The sequence below is a fragment of the Conger conger genome, chromosome 18 (assembly GCF_963514075.1).
Source record: "Conger conger chromosome 18, fConCon1.1, whole genome shotgun sequence".
In the NCBI taxonomy this organism is placed as follows: domain Eukaryota; kingdom Metazoa; phylum Chordata; class Actinopteri; order Anguilliformes; family Congridae; genus Conger; species Conger conger.
In genome coordinates this window covers 23363292-23379853 of record NC_083777.1, presented here as the reverse complement: position 1 = coordinate 23379853, position 16562 = coordinate 23363292, and the positions used below count along the sequence as shown (strand labels likewise).

The window sequence follows — 16562 nt, the reverse complement described above, 5'->3', positions numbered from 1 at the left end:
ACGGGGGCGGGAGGGGGGGAACTTTATTCTAGAACTGGGGGCACATTTGCATTTGTTAGGTTAACCTGATCTTTGCACAATAAAGCCACATACATTTTAACCAACCAGTTTTTGGTTTTTTTTAATAAAATGCAGGTCCGGGTAGCACTGCCGCCTCACAGCAAGGAGGTCCTGGGTTCGAATCCCCGTCGGCCAGGGCCTCTCTGTGCGGAGTTTGCATGTTCTCCCCGTGTCTGCGTGGGTTTCCTCCGGGTACTCCGGTTTCCTCCCACAGTCCAAAGACATGCACGTTAGGCTGATTGGAGAGTCTAAATTGCCCGTAGGTATGAGTGTATGAGTGTGTGAGTGAATGGTGTGTATGCCCTGTGATAGACTGGCGACCTGTCCAGGGTGTATTTCTGCCTTTCGCCCAATGTATGCTGGGATAGGCTCCAGCCCCCCTGCGACCCTGATCAGGATAAGTGGGTTCAGATAATGGATGGATGGATGGAAAATGCAGGTCCTATGCAGTTCTTTGCCAAGTACTTACTGTCATGGTGGGAGGTTATTCCCGTGGTGACCGCTAGAGGGCCGGGGATCATTGTTATCACCTGTTCCTCATTTGCATTAGGGGAATGACCTCCCAGCTGAGTATTTAAGGCCAGTTTGTATGAGCCTCAGTGCTTTTGTGTTACTGTTCGCTCTAACACCAAGCCGGTAAATGCACACGGTAGGCGCGAGGTTTGAGTCAGGTACTGTGCAGGTGTGTGTTCACTTATCGAAACTTCCTAACAAATTATTCTAAAAGGTAGGAAGGCGTTTGGTGTGGTTTTACCGACGCCTTCCCTAAGGGTTTATTTTCTTCTTTTATTTTGGGCTCGTGTGAGCCGGCGGTAGAGGGACGTTGTCCCCGGTAAATGTATTTTGGTTTGTGTTTATTCCTGAGCTGCGCCTCATGGTTTTTGTTTAGCCTACGCTGTTTTTGGCTAGGTTGTATTTTTATTTCATTGCCCCTGATTGGGCACTCTCTGTGCTCGTTATTCGGCACAGTTACTGGTCGGTACACTCGCCCTGTTCTCAAAGGGTCGTTTTATTTTCTTCAGCCATTTTGGGCTCCTTTTCTGTTTTCCCTATTAAGAATCGCCTTCGGGTTTGTTTTTGTTTCTCCCCCCTGTTACGAGAGTTATTCTCAGGAGGGGATCTAGGAGGGGTTTTATTTAGTCGCACTTGGTCCTCCGCTCAAACCCCACCCTGATACTTACTTCCTGCTCCTCATTTGCAATACGCAAATACACGGGGAATCTTATTTCCCCCCCCAAAAAAACAAGTGTTAATTTACAGAACTGTGCTTGAGGCACTATTCATAACACGTTTATTAATACAAGATGAGGATAAGCCTTGTTTGTCGTCTATAACTGGAAAAAGAGATTCAACCGTTAAATAGCACAGTGGATTTCTTCCCCAAACCAGCATACCCGTTACAGCTGAGGATAGCAAACAAGGCTTTGCTACACTATAATCATATGGCTAACTCCAGGATCACAAGTAACTTGTGTTACTTGAATACAGCAAACTCTTTTAGCATTTCCTCAAACCCGACTGATCTATTTATACAAACGCTGTTATAATGTTGTCATTTTCCTGTATGGATCCCAGTGCAATTCTGAAGTTAGTAAATATGCTACCTAATGAAACTTGGCAAGTGTACGTTCTGAAGCGTTATCTTTGATGTTTCTTCTGCAGTCGACATGAGCCTGAATGCTTGCGCATAAGAATGTGTACTGATTACTATTCATTTTCTCGCTGTGAAAAGTCATCTCACTGCTGACAGCATCTCCAGTTGTTGGCCGTTGAGTATCCTTGATGTCGTGCTTCAGTTGGGCGTCTTTGATCAACAGCTGATCAAATGTTTACCCACACGATGGGGGAACCTACTCAAGCAGGCAAGAAATCAAAACAAATTCACGACAAGCCTCTTACTTTTGAATACATGTAGCAGCTTGAAGAAAATAATCCAAACTTTGTCCTTTTTTTGGCCATCAATTATTATTTCAGGCACCCTTAAGGCCAGATTGGTGGAAATGACTGCCAGTAGCTACAGCCATGGTCTGTTCAGGGTCTGTAATCACAGCCTTTTCTATCATACCTTGTGCCGCTTAATAACAAACAGATGGCAATTAAGCAGGCATCTTTATTATTTGCACAATGTTCGTTGTAAAATGTTTTTACAACAAAACTCTTTAAAAATGTAAAAGATGCAGACAAAGTAGATGGCAATAAGTATATGTTAGACAGTGTAGCTTCTTTCCAAGAAAATACACGGATCCAACAAGGAATTGATGGTCCCAAAAAAGCCAGTTGCTCAACCAGTGTTGTAATACAGTCTGGGGTTGTGTAGAACCAATAAAGGGCTTGTCCATCTCAGAAATGGATGAAATGTGTCACACTTTAGACCCTCTCCCTTTTAAATAGGGAAGACGACTTGTCCCTCACATTTACATTATTGGCATTTGGCAGACGCTCTTATTCAGAGCATTAGACTAAGCAGGAGACAATCCTCCCCTGGAGTAATGCAGGGTTAAGGGCCTTGCTCTAGGGCCCAACGGCTGTGCAGATCTTATTGTGGCTACACTGGGATTAGAACCACCGACCTTGCGTGTCCCAGTCCTTTACCTTAACCACTACGCTACAGGCTGCCCCGTTTACTTTATCGTTTACTTTACTGACTTGTAATCAAACTTAATCGGCTGGTACAATGTCAGGTTTAAATGCTTTTATTCAGCACAGCAACATGACAGAAAAGGGTTTAAAATTCAATCATCCAACTCATACACCAAGCGCCAACAAACCAATCATTACTTACACCCCTGTGTTTAAAATAAAGTAGGCAGATTTGGGAACAGACAATGCCATCGGTTTGATTAATTGGTCATTCAAGGACATGATGTGCTCTACATCGCCCCATTAGTCTGAGCAGTGATCCTACAGAAGGTCATTCATCAACTTAAATCCACTCAATCAATCTTTGAACTTCATTTTTGTCAGCCAGCTTTAGTAAAGCGTACATCTTTTTTCCAAGTCAATATCGCTCCCAGGGCACATACTGCGCTTAAGCGGAAGGCTAAATCCCTTTAGGTAAAACAATGAATAAAAGATAAAAAAAAAAAAAAACAGCCTTTCTTCTTGGCCTGGGCAGAACCGTGAGCGGTCTATAACAGTGAGTGTAGTATATTTCACATGTCCTTACGGATGCTTTCGGCCTGGATTAAGTAGGATTGAGTGACACTGCAATGCAGGGGAAATGGGCTCTTCTCATTCTTACTGAGTGCGGTATAGAAACCTTCAGAGCGGGGCCCAAGCATTCATCAGGGAGCCCTCAGAAGGCAATTTGAAGTGGTGCGTGCAGTGGCTCCGTAACAATGTTGTTGGTCCGAAGGGGTTTTTGCGTTCTGGTTTGACGCGTTTGGAACAGTTTATCAGCCTGTGTGTGTGCAAACAGTGAGGCTCTGAGCCTACGAACTAAAGTCCGTGGGAGGGTTCTCCTCGCAATCCGTGGGGCCAGGGTAACCGTTCTGACCATGCAGCCAAAAACGAAGCCAAAAATACCACGCTCACAGAAAGTGACCAGCTGTCTGTGAACACACCCAAAACCCCTTGCAAGATCCCTGGTATTTAATCTCGTTGTATATACAGGTTTTTGCATAGGAAGAATGCATAGGTAGCAGTCACCTTAAAAAAATTATTATTTGAACACTGCTGCAGTGTTTTTGTAATGGTGTTTGAAGTCAGTCAATTTCAATGCAAACAGGCCTACAGGTAGCAGTTACCTCGCCATTACTCAATAGCCTCACCGTGATCCCACACACCCATAAATCAGTGTTCTTCTGCTCACAGCAGATCAATGGTATTGCATAAATTGATTATTTTCATGGGGGACAGGTGTTGAACATATCAACAAACCATTCAGGAAGATCTTGAAATAGAATTGCCTTTCCAATAATGGCTTACCCAATATCTAGTAATTCCAGACTAATGGGTACGGTTTTGGTAACTCTGATGTCTAACAGGGAATACTCATCCTCCTCCATTACTGGTTTCCTTTACCCATGTTCCCTGCCACAAATTAGGTTTGTGCTGGATGCGAATGGTTCAAGACAACTGAAAAGATGAAAGGACAGCAGTAGGTTGAAGTGACAACAACAGCTTTCTGGCACTGTTAATAAATACACACATCTGTCAGTGTTAAAACGTGTGTTTTATTGCGCACAATAAAATATCACTGTTTTCATAATGCTGCTCCTTCAGAACTAACTGACTTCATTTGGACCCAGCATGCAGTTTTACAGCAAGACGTGCATTTCCAGTCTTTACCACTGAAAACAGTCCATTTAATACCCACTTTCATATGTGAATCAAGTTATTTTCTGTAGCAACATGGGATTTCCACAGCGTACCAATAAATGAACAAAAAGAGAATCTTCTGAATGTCATTGTGGTCAACTTCAGGAAGAAAAAAAACCAATGTTTATACAACACATTATCTGTGCATTTCTGAATGGGGTTACTTTGGGATACAGAACTAAGAAGTGAGCAGAGAACTGAAAAGCCTGATTCCAGTTTTTGCACTCTCGTATTAGGGACAGTATTGCACTAAACAAAGCCAATTGTTTCTCCCAGACTCAAGCCTGCTATGCTATCGAGTGCCTGCACCATGGGTGTCCAATCTTATCCGTAAAGGGTCGGTGTGTGTCCGGCTTTTGTTATTGTCCAACACACCTCGGTTCTACTTCTACTTCATGAAGACTCTGGGGACTATTTCCCGACTTCCTCTCCTCTCCGCTGCGCGGAGGCTGGCCCCGGAGGTACGGAGGGTGTCAGATATCCGAGGACTGGGAGGGGATGTGCGAGGTGGCTTTGAGACGAGGGGACAGAGAGAGTCAAAGGCAGAAGAGAGAGATGAAATGAGGGTGGCAGATGCAGGGTCAGTTGGGGAGTTTGGAGAAGTATTCGAGAAGGGGGAGAGAGGCGGTGACAGTGGTGGCAAAGGAAGAGGCTGAGAGGGAGCGGAGGTTACGGCGGGCAGAGGAAGTGCGGGTGGGAAGAAAGAGGGAGGGAGAATGAGATGAAGTGGTGATCAGATGTAGAGATGAATATTCCTTAATCATAGCTTAATCAAAAACCTTCACCCAAACTGTCAATTTTCACCTGCATGTAGGAGTTTTAGCTATTGGAATGTGTTCTGAGGGCGGCATTAGATATGATTCTATCAGGCACCCAATCAAGAAAGAGAAGAGCTCAATTGTTATTTAATTTCTTTTAAAAAAGAGATGGAAACAAAGAGAAAAGGAAAGGAAATAGAAAGCCTTGAAGCCAGGTCTCCTGCATCAGGGCCCATCACACCAGATCTGCTGGAAGCCACAGCTGCCATTTTGGCATACGAGGCTGTTGTCCAGGCATGTTGTGTATGCACGCCACCTCCACTATTTTTTGATTGGGTGCCTGATAGAATCAATCACATCTTGTGCTGCCTTCAGAACATACTCCCAATGAATCTAAATCCTATGTGCACCTGGCCTACGCAAACAGAGCCACACAGAAGCGTGAGTTTTGATGCAAAAATAAATAAATAAAAAAAACTCTCAGGAGCCAAATAATTATTTTCCCATTCTCTTATTTCCATCACAGTCACTAAACTATGATTTTAGTAATATTGTGATCAAGTGGCATTTTTAATGTGCTTTACATTGTGATTTACCAGTAAAATTTCTCATCCAAGCACTATTAACATTTGAAATTCATTGAACAATGGACTTAACTTGTTAGTATGTTCATTTTAAATCTGACATCATTTACATGCCATGCGCATGAACGGTTTTATACAAAATTCTTAAATTTCTTAACAACTTAGCAACACTATTTTGGCAACAAACCCCCCCCCAAAAAAAAAAAACTCCTGTGGAACCTGCAGAAATTATATGTGAAGCTGACTGAGCCCCAGGACAGGAGAAAGTGCATTAATATGCAATGAACCCAAAACCAAAATCTGGTGTCCTCACCATGCAACGGAAGCGACAATGCATACAGAAAACAAATCAATAATAAACATACAAAGAGATAAACACTCAAAACATACAAAATTATGGACACCAACATTTTTAAAGAAGGTAACATAATTCAAACAGTTATCGATCTGAATAACCTAACCTAACCAATCTACATGTTTTTGTTTGTTTGTTTGTTTGCCCAACAATAGCACTTCTACATTGTTGTCGCAGTACCTACACGACTTGAGATTGTCTGCTCACTAGAAGGAAGACTGGAGAAGCAGCAGCCGCTGCTCCTAGCCTCAGACTGGGCTGGCATGAGCAGCCCTTCGGTCTGGAAGCAGGAGCCGCTGAGCTTTGCTGAACGCCCCTGCAGGGCGTTCTCAGTAGTCAGAAAGCCAAGCCACATACATACATACATACATACACAGCTATGAGGAAGCAAGGCTGCATGAAAAAGTACACATTATAGTTTCCAGCCTAGATCAGCGTACAGCTGTAAATATTGGCTACACAGCTGAAAATGCAACGTTGGTGATTAACTGGAAGATTAAACCCCAAGTTCAGTATCTCATTGTGCCACCATTTGACTTCAAATCAAGTGCATTACACAGGAATTGTTTTAAAGTTTATCCTCCAAAATATCAAAAATTAAATATGGTCTGGCTATTTTAGAAAATAGCTATTTAACAGTTCAGTGCAAATGCAAGTGTGGAGGCTGAAAGCTTTCACAGCACACCAAAAAAAAGGGTTTTGGCACCTGATTCGAAAAATGCAGTCCTATGCGATCAAACTGGGGGAAGTACCGGGGGGTTTTTGGGCACGGACACAAAGGGAACTGTAAACTTGATCACAAAACCAATTTGGCGTGGAAGAGAAGATAAAGTGCTGACTGCTTTCTTTCTCCGCAAATCTTCAAGTTTCAAAACATAGATTACTTAGATTCAGTAGCTTTGTACTAAAGCCAGACGGTTCGTTAAGTACCCTCACATGGTCCTACACTGCAATCGCTGTGTAGGCAACTGCTTCCAGTCAAAAAAGAAAACGAAGTCAAAATAATGCAATGTGGGAACTAGCAGTGAAGCCATTCTACAGATTCTGCTGCGATGTCTGCTTGGGGGGGGGGCGGTGCGACAGGCTACGTCCGACAGGATGACGGAGCGGGGGGGTCACACCTGGCTCAGGTCCAGCTTACACAGGTAGGGCGAGCGGAAGGACCCCAGGAAGAGGTGCCCGTCGTGCTCGTGGGCCTCGCTGACGTAGGCCGCCACCGTCCCGTGCGGGTCGTGGAAGCTCCGCCTGCAGGACCCGTTCTCCCGGAGCTCCAGAACCAGGCTGTACCGCGGCACAAACTTCATCACCATCTCCGCGCTGAAGAGCTGAGGGCACAGGGACAAGCACTGTGGGTGTTCGGCCAACCAGGCAAGTGCTCTCACACCCGCCCAACCAGGCAAGTGCTCTCACACCCGCCCAACCAGGCAAGTGCTCTCACACCCGCCCAACCAGGCAAGTGCTCTCACACCCGCCCAACCAGGCAAGCCAAGCACTCACACACCCGCCCAACCAGGCAAGCGCTCGCACACCCGCCCAACCAGGCAAGTGCTCGCACACCCGCCCAACCAGGCAAGTGCTCGCACACCCGCCCAACCAGGCAAGTGCTCTCACACCCGCCCAACCAGGCAAGCGCTCTCACACCCGCCCAACCAGGCAAGCGCTCTCACACCCGCCCAACCAGGCAAGCCAAGCACTCTCACACCCGCCCAACCAGGCAAGTGCTCGCACACCCGCCCAACCAGGCAAGTGCTCGCACACCCGCCCAACCAGGCAAGCGCTCTCACACCCGCCCAACCAGGCAAGCGCTCTCACACCCGCCCAACCAGGCAAGCCAAGCACTCTCACACCCGCCCAACCAGGCAAGTGCTCGCACACCCGCCCAACCAGGCAAGTGCTCGCACACCCGCCCAACCAGCCAAGCACTCTCACACCCGCCCAACCAGCCAAGCGCTCACACACCCGCCCAACCAGCCAAACGCTCTCACACCCGCCCAACCAGCCAAGCACTCACACACCCGCCCAACGAGCCAAGCACTCACACACCCGCCCAACGAGCCAAGCACTCACACACCCACCCAACGAGCCAAACGCTCTCACACCCGCCCGTCTCACCCGACCAATGCAGACCAATGTACGTGGCCTGTATCGTAGAGGTTAAGGTACATGACTGGGACTCGCAAGGTCGGTGGTTCGACGGTTCGATCCCCGGTGTAGCCACAATAAGATCCGCACAGCCGTTGGGCCCTTGAGCAAGGCCCTTAACCCTGCATTGCTCCAGGGGAGGATTTTCTCCTGCTTAGTCTAATCAATTGTACGTCGCTCTGGATAAGAGTGTCTGCCAAATGGCAATAATGTAATGCAGGGCATGACTCATGAACGGACAGGAGAGCAACCCCACAGGTCATATACAGCACCAGCATTTTGTCATCAATACAAACTACAGACTGCTTCTTTCTGTCCGAGCTTGCAAAAGCCCTGAAGGGCTGGAAGAAATAAACCTGTTTGGGAAAATGTCACAATACCCTAATAATGTTATCATACTTACTGCAAACCAGAATGTGGTAACCGAGCTAAAAGCACGGCTTGGGCAATCTCTTAAGTATTTTGAAGACATAGTGTTTTACAGCCATGAGAGGTGATGCTTCAGATCACATCATGTTCAGGCAGACATAAGGAGTTGTGCGAGTCAGACAGAAGAAAAGAACTTTAATATTTAATGTTTAATATTCACCGTGATGTCACAGGTCATGGTTGCAATATCACTTAAAGTAAACCTGAAAGTAGAGTAGCAAGTGTAGCAATTCTACTGTTGCTCATTCACTCTCTGTGTCAAATAATAAATACGACATGTTTTTGCCATATACAAATAACAATAAATTCATCATTTTACCAGGTTAGTCCCAATGAAATTAAAATCTCTTTCACAAGAGAGAAGGCCAAGAAGGGCAACACATTTCGTTTTAGATGATACAACATACGAAACGTACGAAAGAAGAAGGACAAGCAATTGAATTCAAAGCAACTGAACTACAGCGTTTAGAACTAGAATTTACAATATTTCCAACCTCATTTACAATACCTTTGAACTCACGCAGTGACCAAGCGATTCATGCAAACGGACCCCCCCTCCCCCCCTCCCCTCTGTGGCCTACCTTGAAGATGAGCTTCTTGATCCAGGGCTTCTGGGACAGGAAGTCCAGCATGGAGAACCCGGGGTTGGGCCGCACGGCCGACATGGCCACCCAGTACCCCCCCGAGCTGCTGCGGCGGATGTTGTCAGGGAAACCGGGCAGGTTGTCCACAAACGTGTCCATGCCCCCCTTGTTGAGCCCCGACACGTGAACCCTAAGTGGAGGACACAGAGGAGGTAAATGGTCAATGGTTGCCATTTATATATACAATTGATGTTTGCCATTTACCTGTTCATATGCGCACTCGCACACCAACGGCGTTTGGCTGCCGTGCAAGGCACCAACCAGCTCGTCAGGAGCATTTTGGGGGTTAGGTGTCTTGCTCAGGGACGCTCAGGCACACTTCGACATACTTCGACACCAGGGTGGGATCGAACCAGCAACCCTCCGACTGCCAGATCACTGCCCCCAATACGAGGCAAGTCAGACACACGCCGCTACGATGTAGGGCACGTTCAGGCCATCTATGGCCCAGGGTCTCCCCAGTATTACAAGCCAGGCTTTCCACCTTGCAGTCTTCCAGTCACCTTTCCCTAAGCTCACTACTACCCATGATGCACCACCAGCATCCGGGATAGGACTGGTGCTATGGCAAAGAGCAAAGCCAATGTGGTCCCATGTCTCAACACCAATACACAGGGATCGGTCCCACTACAAAATTACCCTTTCACAGTTTTCCAACAGCCTTTTACTACAGATTTCCAACCACTGGAGAGAGAGACTGTAATGTAATGTGCTTTCAAGGTTCACATTAGATTAAGATGGAGCTTTATATTACATCAGGCAAAAAAAAAGTCTATGCTCAGCATAAACAAAATGAACATTTAAAGTCTGCAAAAAAAAAAGAGTGGGCAAAACTCTATATCTGAAATGACAGAAAGATTCAGCTCTGTGTGCCGTTCGCATTAAGCCGAAGGAATGAAATTACTGGATAATGGGCAGGTTATTGGACAGAAGAATTGATTTACTAATGCTGTGAAAATAAAGAACCAAATGACATTTAAACAACTTTCAATCATGCTTCTGAGCCGGTGATTTCATCCTGCAGGGCCCCTGCACGGCGGCGGAGAGCGAATCCAGCCCCCGATCCGGTTATAATCACAAAATAATGTTGGGCCCCTGTCTCCGCTAGCCACCCAACCCCCCCCCCACCCCCCACCACAGGGGAGCGCGGTGTGGCCTCCACCCACTCTCTCCGCCCACACCTCTGCTGCTTTTAGAAAGGACGACCATTTCGTCTTCCGCGCACGGCGGGTAACGAGAGCCCGGTTACCAAGGAAACCCCACGTTTGCATCATTTCTCAGGCGAAGCGTCGGGGGCAGTGGGCGCTTCTCATAATGGACTCCAGAGCCAGGATATCTGATCACATTCACAATACACATCTATATCTATGAAAAATAATAATTGCCTTTTTTTTTTTTTTTTTTTTAAACCTCCTAAGACCTGGCGTACACATGCGTGGACTCCACATTTTGGGCTGTACAACCATAATACTTCATTCTTAAGGCCCGAGAGTCCACATACGTGGACATCATTTTTCTCAAAAACTACATCATGTCAAAAGACGATGCTTAGTTTTTATACTTATCAGGTCCCAATAAGCCCAAATAGCAAAGAGAAATTAAAAATGCATACCAAAAAAAGAGTGCGGGCCTGAGGAGGTTAAAGGAGTCTGATGCATCTGCACATCATTCACTGTGTGCACTTGCAGCAGTTGTGGTGTGGAGCAATGGCTGTGGTGATGGGCCAAATATTTCGAAACGAGGTGAAATGAGAAGCAGCCGTTTCCTGTGAGCCCTCAGGCTCTCGGTGTTGTGACACTGCTGGAGGAGCGACGGCTAATGCCTTGTCTGACCCGGCTGTGGATATCAAACATTCCGGTCAAAGGAAACCGCTGCGCAATAATGACCGTTTGCGCTGAATACAAAGGTACACGTAAACATCAGTCAGGGTCCATGTGCCCACATGAAATTTGCTGTGCTTAAATTTCCCTGAAGCTTTTGCAGGACTTTGATTTCGTAAATTTTTAAAGCCATTTCGTAAGTTTTTAGAGTATATACTGGCTGGTAGCTTTATCGATATAATAATTTTAAATGTCAGGACTTCCTAAGTCTGCCAGATTTCAGGCTTGTTGTGCATCCCTTCATGAGCAACATCAGGAAAATTGTCTGTGTGGACTATTAATGAACCAGTCCCACTGCACTACTCACTATATCTGTAACTCACTCAAGCAGCTCCACATTAGCAAAGCACCAGTGAATGCCACACAGTCCACTGTTTTGACTGCATGTAGATTCACCAATAGAAGCCGTTTTCCCTTCTTAGTTGTAACACCCAAGTCACAATTTTCAATCAGCTGTATTTTAATTAAGTGTGTCAGGGATGGATATGACAGTCCCAGTGGAAATCTATTTGAGCCATTCCAGGAATAAGCAGAGCAACTTCCTGGAAAAGCTGTCTGTTAGCGCTAAATTAAACTGCTCCTAGTAGTAAGACCTGGAACAGGTCAAACTGATATGCACCACAAGTACATGCTTTGTCCTTGTATCCGTGCATGGCAGAAGTGAATTGGGTCAGTAGGGCTCTTGCACACCCCTGACCTGGATGGACTAAGACATTGTCTGTGTTCTTGTGTTTGTGTACACTGACCGTCAGTAGACTCTACCTGCGTATCCTCGCCATGGTGGTCTCTGCCACCAGCACGGACTCCTCGTCGGGAAACAGCTGAATCCCATTGGCAAAGCGCAGGCCGTCCATCAGCACAGAGACCTCCCTGGTCATGGTGTCGTACTCCAGGACACTGGAGGGGAGGATGGGGGCTTATTCAGCACTGAATTGCATTGCATTGTAGTTATTTAGCTGACACTTTTGTCCAAAGCAACTAACAGTTGATTAAACTAAGCAGGAGCCAATCCTCCCTGGAGCTATGTGGGGTTAAGGGCCTTGTCAAGGGCCCAACAGCTGCACTGATCTTAATGTGGCTACACCGGGGCTTGAACCACCAACCTTCCAGGTCCCAGTCAAGCGCCTTAGCCTCAAGGCCATTAGCTGCCTGTAGTAAATCCGTAATAAATATTATATAATGTAATTACATAATATTTATTACGGAATATAGTTCTGACACAAACTGTATGCGTATGCTATAATGATATACTACATATAGAATATATATTAGAATATATAATTACTTTCCTCCTAGGCAGTAAATGTGACGCAATAGAAGTGTTTTTTATTGGATATGTTTTGCTGGGACACAGACAGAATTGTTGCCGCCGGCTGTGGCAGCTCTGTCCTTGCATGTCTAGTGCGAGCGCAGCGCTGTGGGAGTTACCGTCCATCAGCCGTGGCCTCCATAATTAGGTGGAGGTAGTCCCTGCGCTGCCACCTGCTGCTGGAGTCTGTGAAGTACACTTTCCTTCCGTCTTGTGTCACGTCCAGGTCGTTCACAAAGGACAGCCTTCGCCCACCCACCATCTGCCTGGTCGACACCAGGTTTTCTGCTTCCCCTGATGAGCACAGTGAGAGAGTCAAGGTTTTTAAATACCGAGGAGAATGTTTTTAATGCCACAGGAAGGACCAGTTATAATATTTTCGCCACGTCTTCCCAGTGCTCAGGTGGTGCTGCTGATCGAAATGCAGAAATCTTCCTGGACAAAACAGCATCTCAGAGGACTGCTGATTTAGGATCAGTTTAGGGTTTTAACACAATTGATAATGTTAGAGAATGGACAGGGGAAACCTGATCCTAGGGCACTATTCCTACTTGGAGACACATATCAATAAGGGTCAAGAATGAATAAATGTTTTTTTTCAGGAAGGACATTGCTTTGGCAGGAGACCTTCGTCAGAACAGAAATGCCACAAAGACAAGCTTCCTCATTAACCTGTGACTTTACTACAAGCACTGGTGTCCGACACCCCTTCCTTCACTTACATGGTGACCTTTGACCTCTCACTTACCTGTGACTGGGTTGACCTCAAACAGCCCCAGGTATGCATCTGCTACAAAGAGTGTGCCGTTGGGCCCCACCCGAATCCCGAGGGGTCGACCGCAGGTGGGCTCATCATCTCTGGACCCTAGGAACACATGACAAGCCAATGAGGCCTAGACACAGCGAGGAGAAGGATATATTCAACTATAGAATCGTTCCTCGTGGACTGTCTTTTAATATCCACAGGCATGTTACAACCTTTCATGGAAGACTTGTTGGTAGAGAAAATTGCTATTGCTATTGTAATAGATAAAAAGGTAACATTCACTCCTTGGGAAAATGATTTGTTTTGCACCATTCTTTGAAAGTGCGTTTGTGTGCATCTCAAACAAAGCATCTTGGTCTTGCATAATAAAACCGGAAAGACACCATTCTTTTTTTTTTACTGTAAATTGCGTCTAAACTGACACAGTTGAGAGCATCCGCCCTGCTCTTGGTCTTACCACAGGGTGGCTGTCCGAGTGTTGCCACAACATGAACACTCTTGCCTTCAATCTTCACAATCTTCCCATCGGCTGTGCCTGCGTAAAGCACGTCTGGGCAGGAAGTAATGAACAATCAATCAAAACTGGTGTGGGAGGATTCGGAACTTGAATTTGAAATGAAAACAGTGACAGGATCATTTAAATTTGTATGAAAGGAAATACAATTAAATTAAGTGAAATTGCAATTCCTAGTTTATCACTGTAAATGATGTTTACTTTGCTAGCAATGCCATATTGTAAGAAAGACTACGTCTTGAGCACATTTGAAACTATATCACAAAATAAACTTAAAATGATAGCCTTTAGTACTTAATACTTTTCAAAGGGAGAAGAAACATTTAATTGCACACTGCCTATTACGTAACACCCTTTTAGCAATTAAGCAGAGGAGCCTTTGGTTTGCTAGTAAACATTTTTAGAGGGAGCTGTAGCCTTTCAAGGGTCAAGGTGCCCTTTGTGCAAACAGTTATAATTATTTCAACCCAGTAACACATTTAAATGTTTGGGAAGTGAGAGGGGGGCTTTTGGCTTTCACTGCCACCACAAATCGTGAGACAGTGCAACATGCTGGCCAAGGTATGAAAATGAGATTATGTATGCTAGCTAAAATTAGCCTAACTGGGGCAGTGGAAAGCAGTGTTGGTGGGATTACAAAAATAAAAATGAAGTGTAAGTGTACAGTTCAAATCAACAAAGAGCCGTCAGACACAAACAACCAGACCACACTGTGACAACATCAGCCTGGCATGTCTCACAGTAGCATTACAACATACTTAAAAAAGAAAAGAAAACCAGGGGAAAAGGAATGAGAAGACACTTGTGTCTCAGCAGACACCTTTCCCCCGACCCACCTCCAACGTTTGCAATAGATTCAGGCCCTACAATCTGATCTTCAAACAGTCTCTCTGCCTGCCTCAGCTTAAAGTTGGGCTCAAAGCAGTCTGTCATCAACGGTGGCTCGCTGAGGCTGAAATGAGAATTGAGAATAAGGGGAGAGAAAATGCACCCACAGGGCCAATACATCTCAGCAACAACGCCTGTGTGTGTGTGTGACATGACCAAAGGCCAGGGGAGAAATGTTGGTGGACAAGTTGGAAGGCTTGGCTTCATACAGGAAAAATCAATCATTAAATAGCATTGTTGTGAAATTGGAGCAATGAATTTGAACAAGGAAGAGCGAGCTATGGGTCTGGCACAGAGGCCCGCAATGAATAAAGCTCTGCTCCGTCTGTGGCCACACTCCAGAAACCTGGCAAAACACATCATTTTATCATATGCAGGTTACAGAGGGGCCAGGTCTGTGGTGCACTGAGGAATGGATTTTAAGGAGAGGTGTGATTAAGAATTGCACTGCAGTCATGACTGTGGTATGAAATACACGTCTTACATTTTATTTTTTTTAATTTGATCAATTTGGAATACACATCCATACAGTAGAGTATTTATATTGCATTGGGTGGGTACATTTATTTGTATTCATAGCTTTCACCTTTATGCCACTGTCCTACATAGGACAGAGTATGTAGTGACGTATATGGTTATAGAAGTTATACATGGTTGTGCCTTTTTTTCTCAACAGTCTATGTGTAACGTTAGTGCACGGGATATCTGCAATAAGTGTTCGCTCATGGAATTATTGCATGCAAGCATTTTTGAGATTACCTAACAACATCGGGCTGGATAGGAGACTCCAAGAGCAGTATGACACCAAGCAAAGGAAACAGTAGCAAGGACCCCAATGTCAGCAGTGTCACTCGGAAAATCTTCCCACTGTAGGTGCTAAGAAATGCAACAACGTCATAAGCAACAACAAGAGCGATGCACAAGACACAAGGAACAAGAAGCTACAGACAAATACAAAATCCGTTTACAAAATTCAGTCAGCAGCTCTGTGCAAGAGACTGCACGTTACTGTGCGTAAGAAACGTTAGCACGGGTTGCCAATTTAGCTAGCTAGATACACTTATCTACGTTTACTGACAAAACAGCCACCGTTCGTTACTGTCACAAACCGAGACACTTTGCTATGCAGTTGACAGGGAGATGGTCTACGCACACTAATTGGCTTAAAGTAAATTAGCTATCAGTTGGCTAACAAGCTGTGTAGAAAGTAATCCGAAAGTCGCTTCACTAGGCTGTTTGCTATCTAGCTATCTGTATAATGTGCACAACCAAGCAAACCTCTCTAGCTAGCCATTTTAATTGCTATGCTATGGAAGCAGGCATGCTGCGCTCACAGAACGATATTGTTTGTCCTGGTCAACTAGCAGTCGCTAGCGAGATATAGTATTTGGCAGCATACTGCTTCCTAAATGTCAAGAGGCTAACGTGGACTAGCGCTAGCTAGATACGTACCTTGTGCCCTTGTAATGGGGTTCTTGAGACTCGTCTGTTATGATCTGAGGTCTATTTAATCTTCTTAACCTGACTCCATCGGTTTCATTCATCTTGAAATATTAGCAAAAATCCGTATTCTGTAGTGCCTGGGAAGTATCTTCACTGATGTCGACAACATAAGAATGGGTCATGGATTGGGCAGTCCGTTCTGTGTACTTTTGCAGAATGTAACGTTGAGTAACCGAGCTTGTTGTCCAACTACACGTAGCTATCAAACGTTAACTATGAAATTGCCTTGTCGCAAAAGTGTTGTCCTGCAAGCATCGCCCGATCAGCTACGGCGATCTTTGCTTTTGAATCGAATCGCAGGCTCGGCGGAGCGGCTCGTCACATTTGTGCGTCAATATCCGAGTTGTCAGACAGTACAGTAGCTAGTACAGTACAGTCTACTTTGGTGCTCCATTAAAATACAACAGCAG

The 16562-nt window shown here is 45.4% G+C and overlaps 1 protein-coding gene across 1 annotated transcript; it reads right to left on the bottom strand.

Moving 5' to 3' along the window:
- Positions 1-4215: 4215 nt before the first annotated feature.
- apmap (adipocyte plasma membrane associated protein) lies at positions 4216-16489 on the bottom strand. The gene is made up of 9 exons (XM_061228542.1): positions 16102-16489; positions 15409-15525; positions 14598-14713; positions 13705-13797; positions 13230-13346; positions 12601-12775; positions 11935-12069; positions 9230-9422; positions 4216-7402 (listed from the first exon to the last, which is right to left on the bottom strand). Exons 1-9 carry the CDS (start codon positions 16191-16193, stop codon positions 7193-7195), a joined length of 1248 nt encoding a protein of 415 aa, XP_061084526.1. The 5' UTR covers positions 16194-16489; the 3' UTR covers positions 4216-7192.
- Positions 16490-16562: the final 73 nt, after the last annotated feature.